General features: G+C 37.0%; 1 protein-coding gene across 2 annotated transcripts in view; it reads right to left on the bottom strand.

Annotated features, from left to right (window-relative positions):
• Positions 1 to 2,092: 2,092 nt before the first annotated feature.
• Positions 2,093 to 17,931, bottom strand: part of LOC124155987 — a 74,414-nt gene continuing 58,575 nt past the window's right edge. The window contains exons 6-15 of one of the 2 annotated variants that reach the window (XM_046530239.1): positions 17,499 to 17,852; positions 15,828 to 16,107; positions 13,639 to 14,145; positions 11,773 to 11,919; positions 11,355 to 11,488; positions 10,607 to 10,754; positions 9,267 to 9,575; positions 7,551 to 7,670; positions 5,352 to 5,422; positions 2,093 to 4,712 (exon numbers count right to left, since the gene is read on the bottom strand). In XM_046530239.1, coding sequence (XP_046386195.1) covers positions 4,004 to 4,712; positions 5,352 to 5,422; positions 7,551 to 7,670; positions 9,267 to 9,575; positions 10,607 to 10,754; positions 11,355 to 11,488; positions 11,773 to 11,919; positions 13,639 to 14,145; positions 15,828 to 16,107; positions 17,499 to 17,852 — 2,779 coding nt within the window. In that variant the 3' untranslated portion in view covers positions 2,093 to 4,003. The remainder of the gene's footprint in view (positions 4,713 to 5,351; positions 5,423 to 7,550; positions 7,671 to 9,266; positions 9,576 to 10,606; positions 10,755 to 11,354; positions 11,489 to 11,772; positions 11,920 to 13,638; positions 14,146 to 15,827; positions 16,108 to 17,498; positions 17,853 to 17,931) is intronic. The other variant, XM_046530240.1, reaches the window with a different exon arrangement.

The raw sequence follows: 17,931 nt of genomic DNA, 5'->3' as shown, positions 1-17,931 counted from the left end.
ATCAGAAAACATCAGTGTAAGTCTGAACAATAAACCTATTGATCAAGTGGATAACTGTAAATTCTTAGGAATACATCTGGATTACAAAATGTCCTGGGCAGACCACATTGTATATATCAGCGGCAAACTTAGTTCTACATGTTACTTGCTGAGACAGCTCAGTTCCACAGTGGAAAGGAAAACTTTGCTAAACTTATATTACAGTGACTTTTATTCACATGTTACTTACAGTGTAATTTTCTGGGGATCAACTTATAAATCCATTAAAATATTTTGTCTACAAAAACGGGCCATGAGAATAATTGCTCATAAAGGCTATAGGTCTCCCAGTAGACCAATATTTAAAGAATTGCTTGTACTACCTATTCCGTGTGTTTATATATTGTTAACTGTTATGTATGTAAAGAATAACCTTAAAAATTTCACTTTGAATAACATTGTACATAGTCATTACACTAGGTCACAAAGTGATATTCATCACAATTTTGTACGCACCAGAGTTACTAAAATGGGGCCCAAAGAAATGGGCATCAAACTTTTTAACAAATTACCGACAGATATTAAAAATGTGAATAATTCTAATTTGTTTAAAGCCAAGTTAAAAATACTACTTCTGGCTAAAATGTATTATTCAGTTGATGAATACTTTGACGATGCATTTTAACTCTTTATGTAAATATATTAACAGGTAATTATTCCTGATTAATTATGTATATCTGTATTTTTCTGTATTTACATGTATTATGACGTGCCTTATATCTTGTCAATTACTAATGTACTAGATCGTTGGGCAAATAAAGATATTATTATTATTATTATTATTATAACTATTTCTTTTTCTGTCTGATCATAAGCAAAATATACAATTGGCAGAATCAGCCTCAACTCTGTTTAATTTTCCCATATTTATGTAATACTTTGTCCTATATCCTGCAACACCCATCCTAACTTAGGCGTGTTATCTTACTCATCACTGAGGTAGGTACCTTTTTAATTTAACCCTCATCAAACTCCAACACCTTTTGGATAAAAACACTCAAGGTGAAAGAGTCCATGAATGAAGACCTAGCCTCAGGAGAGCAACCCTGCTGAGTCTGAAGACCTCGATTACATTCACTTTTGCAGTGCCTTGGGACCTATACATACATGCATGCCTTGCTTCAGCCCCTTGCTTCTCAATGGTCATTGGAAAAGTGATCCCAAAATTATAAAGGATAATTAACGTATTCAGCAAGAAGTAGACTTTATCAGTATGGATGATGCTAGGTAGTTGGGTACTATGCATCATGACCAATAGAACCGGCAAGCCCACCACCCAAATGCTCACCAGCTCCTAAGATGCCAACATGGTGCATATAGCAGTGGCGTAGCCAGGAATTTCATTCGGGGGGGGGTCCAAAACCAGGGGTGAAAATTGCTGAAAAACAGCACTCTCTAAGTAGAGGGTTTTAACAAATTTTAACATTTTTCATCGAAAATCGAAAAAAAACTTCATTTGTCAAAGAAATCTTTATTAACGTCATGATTTTTCAATACTTTGTTTTCTTTTATGAAGGAAAATGATTGCGTTTTTAAATTTCGGGGGGGGGGGGGTTCGGACCCCCTGGACCCCCCCCCCTGGCTACTGGCTACGTCACTATGGCATATAGTGTTCCTTTCCTCTCAGAAACTTACTCAAACCAACCCTGAAGCTAGCTTTCCTGTTGCTATAGGGGCCAATGTCCATAAGAAGGCTGACACCACCCACAAAAGTTGATGAAGATCCTCAAAAAAATTGAAGAATAAAAAATTTCAGCACTATAAAAAAATACAAGTGATTAGCTCTGATAGGGTTATATAAAAAATAAAATATCCAGGGGAGAAACACTCCCTGTTTAACTGGGGTTAGGGTGGGTGATCCAGGGATGGCTCCACATGGACGCTAAGCCAAATTCCCTGGCTGCCCCCTTACCCAATGTCCATGGAAGCAAGTCCAATTAACAAGGTTTATATAAAGGTAGAAAAAATGAGAATGACACACTTGACTTTTACCAGTATATTGTATCAATGAATTATTCAAAGGTAATCTTTGTAAAATCATAAATTTTATATGTATAATAAAATTAAAATTTATTCATTCAAATACATCAGTAATCATCACATTAGTTTTGAATATGTACATTTCTACCTTTTATGAAGTGTGAAAAGCATTATCTGTTGCTAATAATATATCTTTCTATTTATTTATTTACAACACAGTAAAATACTCGGTAATTGGTCATTTTCCTAGTTAAAATATAGCTATAGTTTTATTTACTCCTTTTACAAATTCATCACTGCTGTGATCTGGTGTTACAGATTTTCCCAAGTTCTTCTACTCATACTTCAAAAAGTAAAACATCATAAAGAAATATGTATCATTCAAAACTCGATTAAAATAATATTGCTCATCTAAGTATATCAATAGCTTAATACTATTGTAAGCTACCAGCTTAAGGAACTGTTTTCAAAGATTCAGCTTATAAATATATGAACACGGTGTAGCTACAATGGTGTTTTCCTAACAATATTTTCACTCTTAAAATTTTGAAATAGCTCTCGTTAAACTTCATTACATAACAAGAGTTATAAATCAATGTGTTTTATCATTTTTCAATTGATTTTGTTGAAATAATTTTTATTCTAGGTATCTCTTGGATTTTCTTGGAAAATCTAGTTTAAAATTGTATGTAGTTAATTGTGAATTATGTACTATGAAAATTTCCATATATTATCACATTTGTATAGGGTTTATTGTTATAAAGGGACAATTTACACAATGTGGACACCAAATATAATTATTTATCACTCATGATAAACCCTTGATAGGAGTAAAAAAATCTGAAAAAATGCAAGGCAGAATTGATGCTAAAAATTTAAAGAAACTGATAAGATAGCATTTAAATTAGATTATTTATGAAGAAAGCACCATGAGTATTACAATTTTATCATATCTAACTTCTCATTGGCCATAGACCAAACGAGTTTTTACTGTTCATCACATGCTTTATAAGAAATGTTTAATAGCTTATCACCAAAATTGGTAACAATTTAAAATGTAATTATTCAACACCATTTAAAACACTATAGACCTAATAAGCCACTGTCCTTTTAATAATATCATGTGCATTGGTTAATCTTTATTGTATCAGTGTTTTTTAAACATAGTCATTCAGGACTAAACCAGTCAAGGGTACCCTCTCAGTAGAGGTCCAAACAACCCTTTAGACTGATACAATGTTTATAGAACACAAGGCTCATAGAAATAATACACTAACAGTATTATATCACAAAAAATAACTGTTTATGTGCGTTTTCATTATTATTTGAACAAGGTTACGAACAAACCTTCACATGTACGAATACATAAAATTTAATTTTCTTAGTTTGGCCATCAACTGCAAAATTATTAGTTGATAATGACAGAATTAATTTTTCTCCACAAGGTTGGAAAAAATTCAAAATAAATGTGTACTGAGAGAGATGACAAACTTTTATAAAGACGAAGCAAATTAGTTGCAGTGACTTCATGCCATTAAATAACAGAATAAAAATTCTGGTAAATCGATGGTGAGAATATAATCTCAATCCAGGAATAAAATTATGTGGTTTTTCCATACTTTTCATTCTAAATCTTTTGCTGAGAATCTTTAACAATGATTTACCATCAATTTGAAGAGCACTTATTTCTCCATATCTGGCTGTATTCTCTAAGCACATCTATTCAGCCTTGTTAACATGAAAAAAACTCGATGGGGGAGTTTCTCAGAGGATGAAATATGTTAAAATTCTTCTAATGGATAAAATGGACAAAACCAATTGCCATTTTAGCATGAATTGATAATAAACTTTAACAGCTTTGAAGCACCTTCTAACTCATTGTATTTACTGAGTGGGTGCTCAATCATTAGAAATAATCCTCAGTGTCTCCCTGGGAGAATTTTCATCATCAAGAAGTCCCGATGACTTAGCAGCTGTATCATAATCATGGAGGCTCTGTGGAATGACAAGCATTTTCAGGTGCTGACACTCCTGTAGCTTCTAAGGTACGAACTCGGTGACGCAATTCCTCACATTCACGGAGAGCAGATGCCAGACGAAACCTCAGGCGACGCTCAGATAATCTCCACCTTTCTAGTATTTGAGTAGAGTTTTGAAAGGTACTTTTAGGTACTTCCTCCTCTAAAACCTCCTCATCCTCCTTATTGCTTGATTCTACAGATGGAGAAAAATAAACAGTTCGCGGCCTTCGTCTTAATTCACACGTAGGGGTTTTGCTGTCTGTAGTTGAAACTTCAATATTAATCTCATTTTCTTCGATTTTTCCTGCCTCTTCTTCATCCTCCTCCACTTCTTCAATTTCCTCAGGAATGCGACCACTCATAATTGTAACACGACCTATGGGATCATTGTCACGCTCTTCAATTACAGTCATTACTTCATCATCATCCTCTTCTGTTGAAGAGGATTCTTGTAAACTCCTCTGCTGGGCTAAGTGGCTTCTTATGCATGCAGCCAATGGGGTTTGCTTGATTAACTCAGGGAGGAGGGCAGGAGGAGCACCCGTTTGTCTCAAGAGGGTTAGAGGCTTAGGGTACATATTGGGAACATTGGGGTTTGTCTCCTCACATTCACGTACTACAGTTAAGGTTGTTGCAGCTGCTAGGTCAACTTGCTTTTCTTCTTGTTGAACCCTATGGAAAGGACAAATAAGAATAAAATCAACTAATTACTATCATGAAAAGGATTCAATGCATTGATTGAAATTTAGCAATGCATATCTTCAAAAATTTTGCATAGGATGCAGTTTTCTAAGACTTTGCCCAAGACAATGCCCAAGCATGACTCAATGACTCAGACTACATACTTTTCCTCCCCAGCCCAAACCAAGTGGCACTCAGACTGTAATGACTTTCTATACAAGGATGGTGCTGCTTATTGTAACTTTTAAATAACTATTTGGCCATTTCACTACTAGCAGATCACTTGGGATTGATTATATAGATGAACAGAAAATGAAAAAATCCTGATTTTTTGGTCCCATAGGATTTATGTGTATATCTGCAGGCTTTCAATTACTGACTTCTCCCAACTCTTTTTTATAGTTTGAAGCAGTATATGGTTCAATATTGATCGCAAAAAATGGAAGAAGGGATTTGATCAAAGGCCCCTGCCAACGATGGGAACCTGATTATAGAGTATCTGAGATCAGGGGCGCAGCTAAGAATTAAGGCTAGGAGGGGTTTTGCTCCCTCCCATCCTATACATTTGAATGTCCTTGATTATATCTGATCCATTATTAAAACATTATTGCATTAGAAATTCCTACTCACCGCCTTATTTCCTGGATCATCTCAAAAAACTGAGCCTTACTCTTTCTTCTGCGCCTTTGTTCATGTTCCTTCTAGGAGAAAGCAATTTTTCATTAAATACATAATTCTCAGCAAGTGGGAATAAAGTATTAAACATCTTACAGTAAATGTAAAATTCATGCAAAAAATGACAAAGAAGAGAAATTAAATTCTTACCGTGTCATTTAAGCTTAGGATGTTTAACTATTTTAGACATGATAAAAAAGTAGTCTTCATATATGTGTTTGATGATGGAGGTAAAAAAGTTTAAGGACATTATGATTTAAAACTTTTGGGCTATGTCGCCACGTCAATTCTTTGGGTGGCCCCAACGTTTCCCGACCGATGCTGATCGCTTTTTCAAGGGATTATGAAGAGATGAGAATTTAAAATCTATTATATAGGTATCTTGTCAGTTGGTGGGGGGAGGGGAGCGGGAGGTTGGAGGAGTGGGTTGCTGCTTGTTTTTTCTCACCACGGGTTGCCAAGTACGGCTAATTTTAATGCCGGTATCCCTGTTAAAATTGTTCTTTTCTTCTTTGGATATTTCAATAGCTTCTCGGACGAGTCTTTGTTTAAAACCTTTAACTTTTGCAAGGATTTTGGCTTCCTTGAGGTCTATTGTGTGGCCAAGCGCTGCATGTTTGGCTGCCGCGGACTTGGTTGATTGTCCCAGTCGAATTGCTCTTGCGTGCTCTTCAAGGCATGTTTTGACTGACCTGCCTTTTTCGCTGATATAGTTCTTCCCGCTGATCTGGCAAGGAATTTGGTAGACCCCTTCCACTTGTAGTGGAGTTCTATCCTTGACGGTGTTTGGGAGATGTTTTATCTGTATGTGAGGCGAGAAGATTGTCCTTATCTGGAATTTTCGTAGGATATTTCCTATTACGTCAGTCGTCCCCTTAATGTATGACAGGAAGGTGCACTTCTGGTTGCTGAGGTCATTTGTGGATGAATTCGCGGCTTCTGCAGTGTTGTTTTTGATTTCGTTCTATTTGATGACTTTATTAAATGTGCGAGAGATAACTTTGTCGTCGAATCCATTTCCCCGTAGAATAGCCTCTAGCTTCCGTCTCTCTTCAGCAAAGTTATTCTGGTCACTTATCGCATAGGAGCAGTGAATCAAGGTGTTGACCACTCCATTTATTTGGGCTGGGTGATGGTGAGATAAAGCGTGCCGGTACCGACTTGTTGCTGTTGGTTTTCGATACAGTGTATGCCCCAATGTTCCATCCGTCTTCTTTTCCATGAGAACGTCCAAGAATGGAAGTTTTCCGTCTTCCTCCACCTCCATTGTAAACTTTATGTTGTCGTCCGACCAGCATCGGTCGGGAAACGTTGGGGCCACCTAAAGAATTGACGCGGCGACATAGCCCGAAAGTTTTTAATCATAATGACGAGCACCCGTGAAAGTTTTAACGAAGAAGTTTAAGGACTTCCCTCGAAGATATATGGTCATTTGTTAACGTATTTATATCATTATGAACTTAATAAAAACTCTGCTGCTGTACCTCAGAGGTAAAGAACACTACATCTGTTTTCCTAATTTTTCAGGAGAGCAGTTTAAAGATCTTTCAAAAATTGAACCATGGTTACAAGAAGGCTAGGCAACAAGTTTACGACATTTTTATATCACAATGCTATTGGTGTAGTAACCTAGCCTACTAGTAATTACAGGTTACAGTAAAGTTTTCTCGGGTTTTGCATCGGGTTAGGTCCTCCATATCTCTTTCTAACATTTCGATGAACGACTCGTCCATCAAAATGTTGGAAGGAGATATGGAGGACCTGACCCGGTGCAAAACCCAGGAAAACTTTACTGCAATTGTTCTCCAGGAAAAACAAATAATTATTTCAATTACAGGTTACATTTGAAAAAAAATCTTAAAATTGCTTTCCTGAAAAATTAGGAATGCAGGCATAGTGTCCTTTACCTATGAGGAACAGAATTATTAATGCAATAATTTGTAGCAATATCCTTAAAATTTAATATGTATTTCAAATAATTTTATTACTAAGAGAGCAAGTAATCCATTGATGGTGGAAGCAAATCAAGGGAGAAATAGCATAGGAAAAGGTTCATAAAATTAAGTGTAGATCATTTCCCCAACTCAAAATGGACAAAAAATAGATTACTTGAGAAATCAAAAAACTAACTATGTATATTCATTGAGCACTCACCCTCTTGACACTCTTCTGGAATAAAGATGTGATTTGTCCTTGCCGAAGTGTGTGAACCAACTCTCGGGCAGCATGATGAGGTGACACCAATTCTACACAGTTAATAAATCTGTACAGTTTCTGTAAAATGACAATAATATATTATTACTAAAAGAATAGTATTTTATATAGAATAATTAATTTGACATAGCTCAATAAAATTTTATTAAATTCATATATTACTATTGCAATAAAATATGTATTAAGTATCATCATAAATTCTCAAGACTTTGTGTACACCATTAATCTTTAGACATGTCATTTAGTAAAATTGAAAATTATTAATTCTATCCCAGTGAATAAAAGAAGGAATTTTTCTCTCCATCTTGGGCCAAAAAACAATTCCTTGATTCTTTCATGCCATGGAAACTGACTTTGGAAGGGACGAAAAAGAGGACCTTTAGGTGAATTGCACAAAAGATATTGAGCCTCCTCTCTAAAAAATGGAAAGTAGTGGACTAGGCTCCAAATATTCGGCTGACAGTAGAATGCTCACCTAGAATAGATTTGAAAGGGCTATATGCCATCAATCAATAACATTCTCAGTAAACCATTATAGTTACTAATTTCGAAGAATAACTTGTGCCATCAATCATGATGCAATATTTGAAGTCAAATTCAAGAAGCGAAAGATAAGGTAGTCCCTGGAGAGTTAGGGATGGCATAGCACTATTGTATCAAATTTAATACAAAAAGTGTATGGTGTGGGAATGGGGGAGTACACATTACTAAGTGGCAACAAATTCCCCAGCTTGCTAGTCGAAGGCTGCAAAGCTGCATTCACAGAAGAATTCAAATGATGGAGTGCTACTCAGTAGATACCTTTAGAGCCCTAGCTAAAATTTTAGATGAATATTCTTGTTGATGAGCAGATATTAAAGATTTGAAAAATTACCAGCATCATCCTATTCCATTATCAGAAAAAATCTGGTTTTTGCGATGACAATAAAATGAAAAACACCCTTAAACTGCACAAGTATTCAGACTGACTTCTTCTATTAGCATTACCAGCTATGTACTTCGAAATGGATCCGTTGCAAATCACATCAGTGATAAAGAGGACTTAAATAATGCATCTACATGTATACATCATTATTTCTTTCTAAAGAGGTAGAAAACAGGCTCAGGACTAAAAAATTCCTTTGTTCCACAAAATATTTTCAGTAACTATGTAGGTTCATTTAACAGAGGATGACAATGCATATGCATAATATTATTCTTATGGGAAGAAAACAGGAACCTAATTTTTTTTAGTAGAAGGGAAGACTTACTATGTACTGAAGAGGCTAAAGAGGTTCGACTGGAAAATAATAATTGTTTGTAAATTAAATTTATTGATATTTCAAATAGAACCTTCGGTAAAGACACATGAAGCCAATGCAGTAAATTTGATGAAATTCTCAACTCACTGTGACCAGCTAATACAAAAGAATTCTTTTCTAAAGTCATACGTGCCAACTATGGCAATGAAAAATTGGGCTACCAGGGACAAATACATACTAAGTAATTTTCCAAAAAAATGATCATGACTGAGCACACTTTCACTTCTTATTGTTCATATTAAGCTAATGGTTAGGGATGGATTGCAATTGTGGAGAATTTGAGGATGATAGTAAAATAACTGATGTTGTTTCAAGTTAGAATCAAACTTCAAATTGAATGAAAAAGCTGTCATACCTGGCTGAAGAACATTAGATTCCTTGATCTCCAGACTGAATCATGAGGTCTTTTACGCAAGGCAGGCAATGAATGCCTGTAGAAGAGATGCTCCCCACAGAGGATAATTGAAGCCACTCCAACACCTACACACAACATTAGGAACACACCAGCAACTGCAGCAATGCCTAAAGGACGGGGTGCAGCCATTTCATCTTCACCACCCCCAACAGATCCACGGAAACAAGGAAGTGGGCCAAACCACCTTCTCATGAGAATGTCTAAATGGCCATTGCTACCATATTCAGATACTGTGGCAGTGATACTTCTCTGATAATGAAAAGAGAGAAATTTAAAATTACAGAATGTAAGGGAAACTCAGTCATAAATGTCATACTTAAATTATTGTGCTATGTATATTGTACATCTATACATATACAAGGGCGGATCCAGGCAGTGGCGCAGTGAGGAGGGGGTTTTGGGGGATAAAACCCCCTCAGAGCTTAGAAATTTTTTCAAGTTAAATCCATTATACTTAATTGCATTAATATTACTTATTGAATAGCGTAAGAATTCATAAAATATCACTCAGGAAGCTATAAAACTCACTATTTATCTTAAAATTTTTCTGTGGAGGGCCCCCGCAACTCCCGCTTACCCTAGCGGGTATGCCATACCCCCAGACACCCCAGTATTAGTTGCGCCTAAAACCCCTCCCAGACTAAATTCCTAGCTGCGCCCCTGGATCCAAGATTATTTTCTGGGGAGGGCACAACTGCACTAAAGTGTCTGACAGCCAAATGGTATCCTCATATTTGAGATTTAAAGCAACATATAATGATTACTGTGCAAAATATTCTCTTTATTTTAATATCAAAGTTATTCATATGATATTAAATGATTGAGGCTACATAATATACAAAACAAAATGAAAGTAATGGTAATCATATTAAAAATCCTGTCTATTGTTAAAGTTTCTGGGGAGCACTTGCCCCTGACCCCTAAATCTGCCCCCCGGACTTCTGAATCCACCTATGTAAATATACACCACTCATATATAGTCATTACTATGAGAATATGTGATTTAAGTCAATTTAATACATTCTTGCTATTTTAAATAAAATAGGATTTTCATTAAAACTGCTAATGATACACCAATCACTGTATGCAAGATAAGTAAAAATAATTAGCATTAAATGACATTTTTGGTAGAACAATAAAAATGGAATATGCACATGCATGAAACCAAACTTCATAAAATTAGCAAAGTAATAATCTAAAATATTTTCATGATTTAGGCAATACATATTTCATTTTATATTAAATAAATTGGATCAGATTATTTTCTTCAGAACCCTCACCTTCAATGGAAAATTCTTAGACATGGCTACAGCGTAAGTATCCTCATTTGTAATAATTCCTCTTTTTACTAAAGTACAGCCGGGGTCACTGCCTCTATAATAGTCAAGAATCGCTGAATCTCCCATCAGGACATCCAATGATCCATCTCTGTGGAGTGATAAATATTTTAACCATGTTGGACTAAGATTTTGGTTGTATAAATGAATTACATGAAATATTAAAATTGCAATGTTGCACCAAGTGTATTTGTAAGTTTTCAGTTCAAATGGCATAAATGATTATAATAGGTAATATCCAAGAGTACACTCTAAAATTATTCTTATCTTTTTAAGTATGCAAGCACAGATATGTTAACTTTAATGTGATGTTAACAACTATAGTAGAACACAGGGCTCTTAAACTGATAAGATAAAGCATGTCCAGTTGATAGCAAACATTTTAAAAGGGCAACAACAATGGGAAATATCAACCAAAGAGGGAGAAATGTAAAGTCATTCCATCCTTCACATTAAATACCAAATACCATTGTACTCCATACCAGTAATGAATCAAAGAACAGCAAACATCAAAGAGAACATTTTTCATAAGCAGACCAATATCTATATCTGAAAGTTAACTTCTTAACTAAATTATCAATATCTGCTATATAAGGCTCCACTCATCAATTCATTGAATACCTATTTTTATCCTTTATGAAATAACACATGGTAAATATTTTTCATGAGAAGCAGCTATTGTCATGCATACCTTAGTCTACGAATTCCTTCTTCGATGTCAGAAACTGGAGTATCTTGAATGTGCTGGTACAGTTCATAGTTAGCTTTCTGTACATAGTATTCCACAGCAGATGATCGTGGAGCTCCTACTCTTAATTGCAATAGCTGTAAAAATCATGAAAATGAAGAGAGTACACAGGGATAAAATATTTTTACCACATAAAAAATTTAATAAACAAATTTATTTTTAACATTGAATAATTTTTTTATTGACACTCTTATTTTTCTAGCTTTTCATAAAATCATTTGTGGATGTTAAGAGAATCATGTACTTATTACTGGATCAACATGCTCATGAAAATATTCTGAGATCAAAAAGGGGGATGTTATTCTTTGTGGTTTTTATATACAAGTACAGGACAGTTGAAGAAATAAGGAATACTACTTACTCGTTTATCATTATAATCAGTAACTGTAGGCCGGAAGAAAAGGCCAGCAATGAGAGCTGCAATGTGAGCTGTGTATGAGGCCACAAAGATGACTGAAAATCCTCCCCAAACATTGATGAGAAACTTATTAGGCCAAGACTTAGGAGCCTGTTCATAAGGAAATAAAATACAATTAAAAAAAGTCAAATTCATAAAAATCCAACATTCATTAATTTTCCAAAATATATAGTACATATATATAAAGCATATCTGGAGAAAATAGTGCTATCATCCTCAGTGACGTCATGGCAAAATTAGCAGTGGCAGAACGCACTGTCCTCAACTTTCTTTAGAAGTGAAATATTACTCTGTGCGCGTTTTTTATTACAATTAATTTTTTAATTTTCCAACTAAATTTTTTGTTTTGGAATGTATAAATTAGGAATTTTGAGGCAACAAAATTGATAAAAGTGTTACTTGAATATTATGTCTTCTGTTATCCAGTGCCGGAATGGTGTTCTGGCACCATGACACCACTGATCATCCTTGAGCAATAATCAAAGGTTAGTTAGTTTAGGTTGAGGCAATTGCATTAATATTTTAATCATATCATGTTTGAATAGAGAGTTGTAATTAATAATTTTCGCTAAATGTAATGAATTGTATTAGTTCAAAATACAAGGCTGCTAATTGCTGGACTGGACATGTCAAAATACATGGTACTTCAAGGGGGAGATATTTATATCATTCCTTAACTTTCTTTCCATTTTACACTACGTGTACACTTTGACCTGACTAAATTTATGCCCCATGCACCACTAATTAATTTGATGAGTGACATATTAAGTAAAAAATATCTGCTGTGCTCATGGATTGGGAAGAAAATCAAAGTGGGGCTAGGAAGAGCATTAAGGACATGATATCTATTTGAAATAAAACACTCTCTGTACCTTTGTCTAACACAAGCCAAATAAAATGTAGGCAAGAATTTCAAATGTATGAAATTTGAAATGGAAAAATATTTTTTTGCAGATGGCATTCTATAGAGTATGACATGAATGTATGAATTTAATAACTGGCAGAGAGAAGGTATGTCCTGTGTAGCCCCCTAAACCATTTTTGCCAGTATCTGTGATTGTTTTTTATTGGTAATAATAGTAAAATACTGCCTAAAAGAAAGTAAATAATTAATATTTTCAGTATCTTATTTAATTGATGAAATTTGGTGCCATTATATTTATACAAGTTACCGTGACTTAATAATATAGATGACTTGAACCCAGGCAGTTGACTCAAATAATTGCCAACATTAGTGGCAGCAGGGTAAAGTCCTTGCCTGGCGTACAATAGAATGTGGGTTTAAGTCCTAACTGGGTGGATTGCCCCTATCCAGGGCATGGATGTTCGTGAACGTTAAATTATTAATAAAATCAACTGATTTGGGCGTTACTTGGTGGAACGATGAAATGTTGATGGTGAAAAAAACCCAGTAATGTTCCACAAACTTTTTATAATTAGCTGTCAACTAGTTTTGACGTCTATACCATAATTATCAAGACTAATTGTTAGTACCGTCATTGTCAAGACTAATTGTTAGTCTTAATAATGATGGTATAGACGTCAAAACTAGTTGACAGCTAATAATAAAAAGTTTGTGGAAAATACCAACAGGATTTTGTTTCACCATTAAATTATTAAGTTAAAAATCTTGATGTTAAAGGACAATGGTGTTGTTTTCTGGGGTACAGGAATGAATAAATAAATAAAACGCATAAGAAAAAGAGAGAGATCTTATTAATGGCGTAAAAGTAAAAAATACGTCTATAAGGAAGGAAGATTCCAAAATAAGAATAAAAAAAAATTAGCTCCAAACTAACGTTGGCTGACCTTGAAAGCAACAAGATGTCCACATAGCAGGGCCCAGAGGACCCAAAGCGCAGAGGCCAAGCCGAAGTTGCGCGACCTCCTCCTTCCCCACGGATTGAGGCCAAAGGGCGAGAGCCACTCGAAGGTGGCGACGGCCAGCGCCGTGAAGTGGAGGGAAGCGATGGCTACGGCCCAGAGGCCGGGACTGAAGGGCAGCAGGAAGCCGAGCAGGGGCGGGTTGCTCATGAGCGGCGGGGAGGTGCCGGGCGGCGCCGTGGGTGGCGGCACCGTCGACGCGAGGAAGGAGACGCCGCCGCCGTAGTAGAAGGGCACCGAGAAGTGGACCACCCTCTCGCGGGCCGCGGACACGGAGAGCGGGGCGAAGGCCATGTGCGCCGCCCCGGATATCAGGTCACCCATGATCCCATCCCACTTCTCCTCATCCTCGGGCGTTTCCCCGCGCTGATGGGACGACCGCCTTCCCCGCGTCCTCCGCCCGCTACTGTCATCTTTCAACTTGTCCTTCACCTGTGTATCGTAAAAATAACAATTGTGCATGGTTAAAGTCTTTCAGTCAAGTGTCCATTAAAATGGACATGACTCTCAGGGGATTTTACCTTTCCGATGCGTATACTTGTCCATAATTATACAAATATGTAGACCATAAAATTTACTTCGCGAAAAATACCCAATCTTTTTGGCAAAGTGCTCATGACAACATAAGTAAGGTTAAATACCGGTAAGAATTATTTTTATCAATGCAGAGCAAAAATATCTGACTGAAAAGGTTAAAACATTTCCGCCCATTGTAGCCATATGGATACAGCCTACCAATCTGAGTATATGAGGTTCTTGAAGAAAACCTCCACTCGTATGAGCTGTCGAACTGTAACAAATACGCTGTAGAAGCTTGCAATAACTTCGTCCACTAATTAGTTTATTTTTGAAGCCTGTTGAAATGAGTCCGCTGACGGAAAGAGACGGGTGCGAAACGGAAAGTCAACATGGACGCCTACTATCTGTTAATGACATGAAAGAATCATAAAAGTAAACAGGAAAGGGAATTGTGTAGATTATTTTAACTCTCCATCCTCATAAAATACGTTTGGCCTGAAGACTCATCCTTTCTCCCAAGGTCACCCGAAGAAATAGAGCAAAATTAGATTCTCACTTCGTTACCACCCACTGTATGGCTACGGGTCATTTTGAAGAAAATTGTTGATGTATCACCAAAATATTTCACTGGATTACTAAAGGCAATCATGGGAGCAACTTGCCTAAATATATTCACAATCGCAAGCCGTTTTCTGGGTAGAAATGGTGTAACACTTTCCAGCGAATACTGTGGAGGAACTTTTTGTGGCCTCGCCACTAGGTAAGAAAGTCAAATTCAGTCAAAGTTCACGTAATAGTTACGGGTAAAGGTAGCAAATGTGCAGGCGTAATTGAATATTTAAAAACTCACATTTGCATACTGGCTTTCGTTTCCTTGTATCCTACAAAATTTCCCAATCATTCACATCAGCTGTTATTAATATTAACTGCCATTATCAACTGCTACGTCGGATTTGCAAATCTATTATCAACAGTTACCGAGGAGCAAGGCTGTAGCCTGGAAAAAAATAGATAGGGATGGGATTTGGATGGGATAAAGTGTTTCGGGTGAACTATTGGGAAGAGGTAAGCTTACTACCAGTAAAAAAAGCAAGACAATAAAGTCTAGGGTAAAAACAAATATTGTTTAAACGATGGAACCAATTTCAGTGCAACATAGAGCATAAGGTAGAACGTTTATTTTTACGTCCGATCATATACTTAAGAAGCCCTTTTATTTATGGTATTCTATTCTCAAAGAAGTACCCGTTCTTTGCGCGCAAAATAACCTTGCCCATACTGGTATTCCCGCAGTTTCCGTTTCCATAACTTGAAATATTGTCACAAGGAACCAGAATATATTCCATACTATTTGCATGTAACATTTTTTATATCACCAAAATTAACGAGGTTTTTGTAATCTGCAAAAACTCCTGCAAACTATAAAACCAATTCCGCCATCTAAAATATATTGATATTGCTATGTGCTGCACAATCACAATGTAAGTAATGTAGGAGAAGAGAATATTTTAGTTGAATATGAGTAGCAGGACTGTATCTTGCATGAACGTTTCATCGCTACAGCCTTGCTAACTGACAGGTTTCCCCGCACCTACCTGGGATCCGAAGGCACCGTCCGGGACGAGGTAGAGGTGGAACTCGAACCTCAAGTGGGAAGCCACGTCCGCGAGAAGGTCGATGGCAAACCCGTAGCAGCACGTGGTGTTGAGGAGCAGGTCGATGGGTGGCTGCGTGGAGTGGGTTGGGGGGGAGCCGCCCGACGGGGGGCCCCTGCGCAGTCGGCCGCGTGAGTCGAGCCTGGCGAAGGCCGCGGCTAGGGCCTCCGGGTCTACGCTCGAGCTCACCCGGTGGCACACTACACCCCTCAGGCACTTCCTATTGGTGCGGAAAACACGGCCTTTAAAAGCAACTGCGAAGAACCCCTATTTAACCAAACTTACCACAAATTAAATTGATTCAATGGCACGAGGCGAAATGTGGAAAATCGCATGATGAAATGATACAAAATATTATCGTATCTATATGCTCAATGGATCGCAGTACCTGAAGACGACGCATCAAATAGTTCTGTTAATTTGATTGAAGTGGGCATACACTAGAAATTTTCGTAAAATTTCACATGCATACTACGTTAAGTACAGATAGCATACCATTTTTAGGAACAGCAAGGATATACATTAGGTGCTATTCAAAGGTGAAATATATTATAAACGAAGGAAGTATATGATGCAATAGCACATTTATAAATATTTAGCTCAATATTTTAGATGCTTCTACGTCATTATATTACCTACATATTACACAAAACAAAAGCTACTACTTTGGCTTATTCCTAAGTTTCCAACAAAATGTGACATCATACAGTCAGGTGAACGCCATGTAAATATAAATTGATTATACTAACATATTTCGAAGGAATGAAGAAGAATTATTTATGATGAAACTATTATTATTAGAAACATACTTTGATTGGATATCAAATATTCGATACTAATATTTTGATCAATTATGGCAACAGTTAAGGGAAGGGACAGAGGGGTCAGAAAGTGATGAATGCCAGACTTGAGGCAAGAAGTGTGATCCCTTCCACCAGACTTCAGAAGCCAGAAAATCTACTCTGAAAACACCGGAACCACTCACTGGAGTGAAATGTTATCACACCGGCGAAAAGAGGACATCCGAATTTTCATTTTAAACATGGCTCGAGTTGTAAAAATACAATTAAATCCTCTAATTCGGAGATGAATCCCAGAGACGGTCGAAATATTAGTCTTAGAGGTTTTATTTTCTAATGAAATTTGCTCTCGGGCTATCCTTTTCTTAGAAATACGATAGGCTGCTAGCAACAAAAAGAAAAATAAGAATTCAAAATGCCAAACGAACCATGTCAACATCAATTTCTACTCATGATTTGCCTTTGTCGTCACTGGTGAAACTCATCAACTTGAAACACCGAGTCCATGAGAATTCTAATAGAAGTTCGGCATGTTGTTTAGTAATTTACTTGAAGGGGATGCAAAAGTTTTGATAATTAATATATTTTTCCTTAAAAAAATGACAACCATTTCCAATAAACAGAAATATTTCATTATAAGAATCATAAATAATTATGTCTACGTCAGTATATCTTCCTGTCTTGATTTAACTGGAGCTGAGAAAACTCATCAACCTCAAACTTATTTAGTACCCAAAGTATTTTTTTTATAGAGTTCATGTGTATTTGTTGATGATTTATATTAAGGGGACGATCTGTAATATGCGCTCACCTATAATGCCTTCTGGTGGACGAAGGAGGTATTTTCGGCTCGCTCTTGGAGGCCATGACAAATGGGGGCGCGAGCGCCGTGACGACGCGATAGACGGTGCGGAGTCGCCGACGCCGGCGCCTGGGGTTGGGGAAGACGCCGAAGGAGGCGGAGGCCTCGGTCGAGGAGAGCGGCGCCCGGTTGAGGACGCCCGAGGATATGTTGGCGATGCTGCGCCAGAGGGCCCTGGCCAGGGGCGGCGGCCGGCGAAGGGAAGGGTGGAAGCTGCGGTCCTCCCTCCGGAGACCAATCAGGCTCAGGAGGTCGAAGGTCGTGTTCATGGAGAGGGCAACGTCCGTTGCCTCCTTCAGGGCACTGTGTTCGGAAATAAAGAAGAACTCGTAATAAAACGTATTTAATGCATTCATGAGTTGAAATATGTATTAATTAACAC

The sequence above is a fragment of the Ischnura elegans genome, chromosome 3 (genome assembly GCF_921293095.1).
Source record: "Ischnura elegans chromosome 3, ioIscEleg1.1, whole genome shotgun sequence".
NCBI lineage: Eukaryota > Metazoa > Arthropoda > Insecta > Odonata > Coenagrionidae > Ischnura > Ischnura elegans.
The sequence above is the reverse complement of the archived record's forward strand: the minus strand, read 5'-3'. Positions and strand labels throughout refer to the sequence as shown.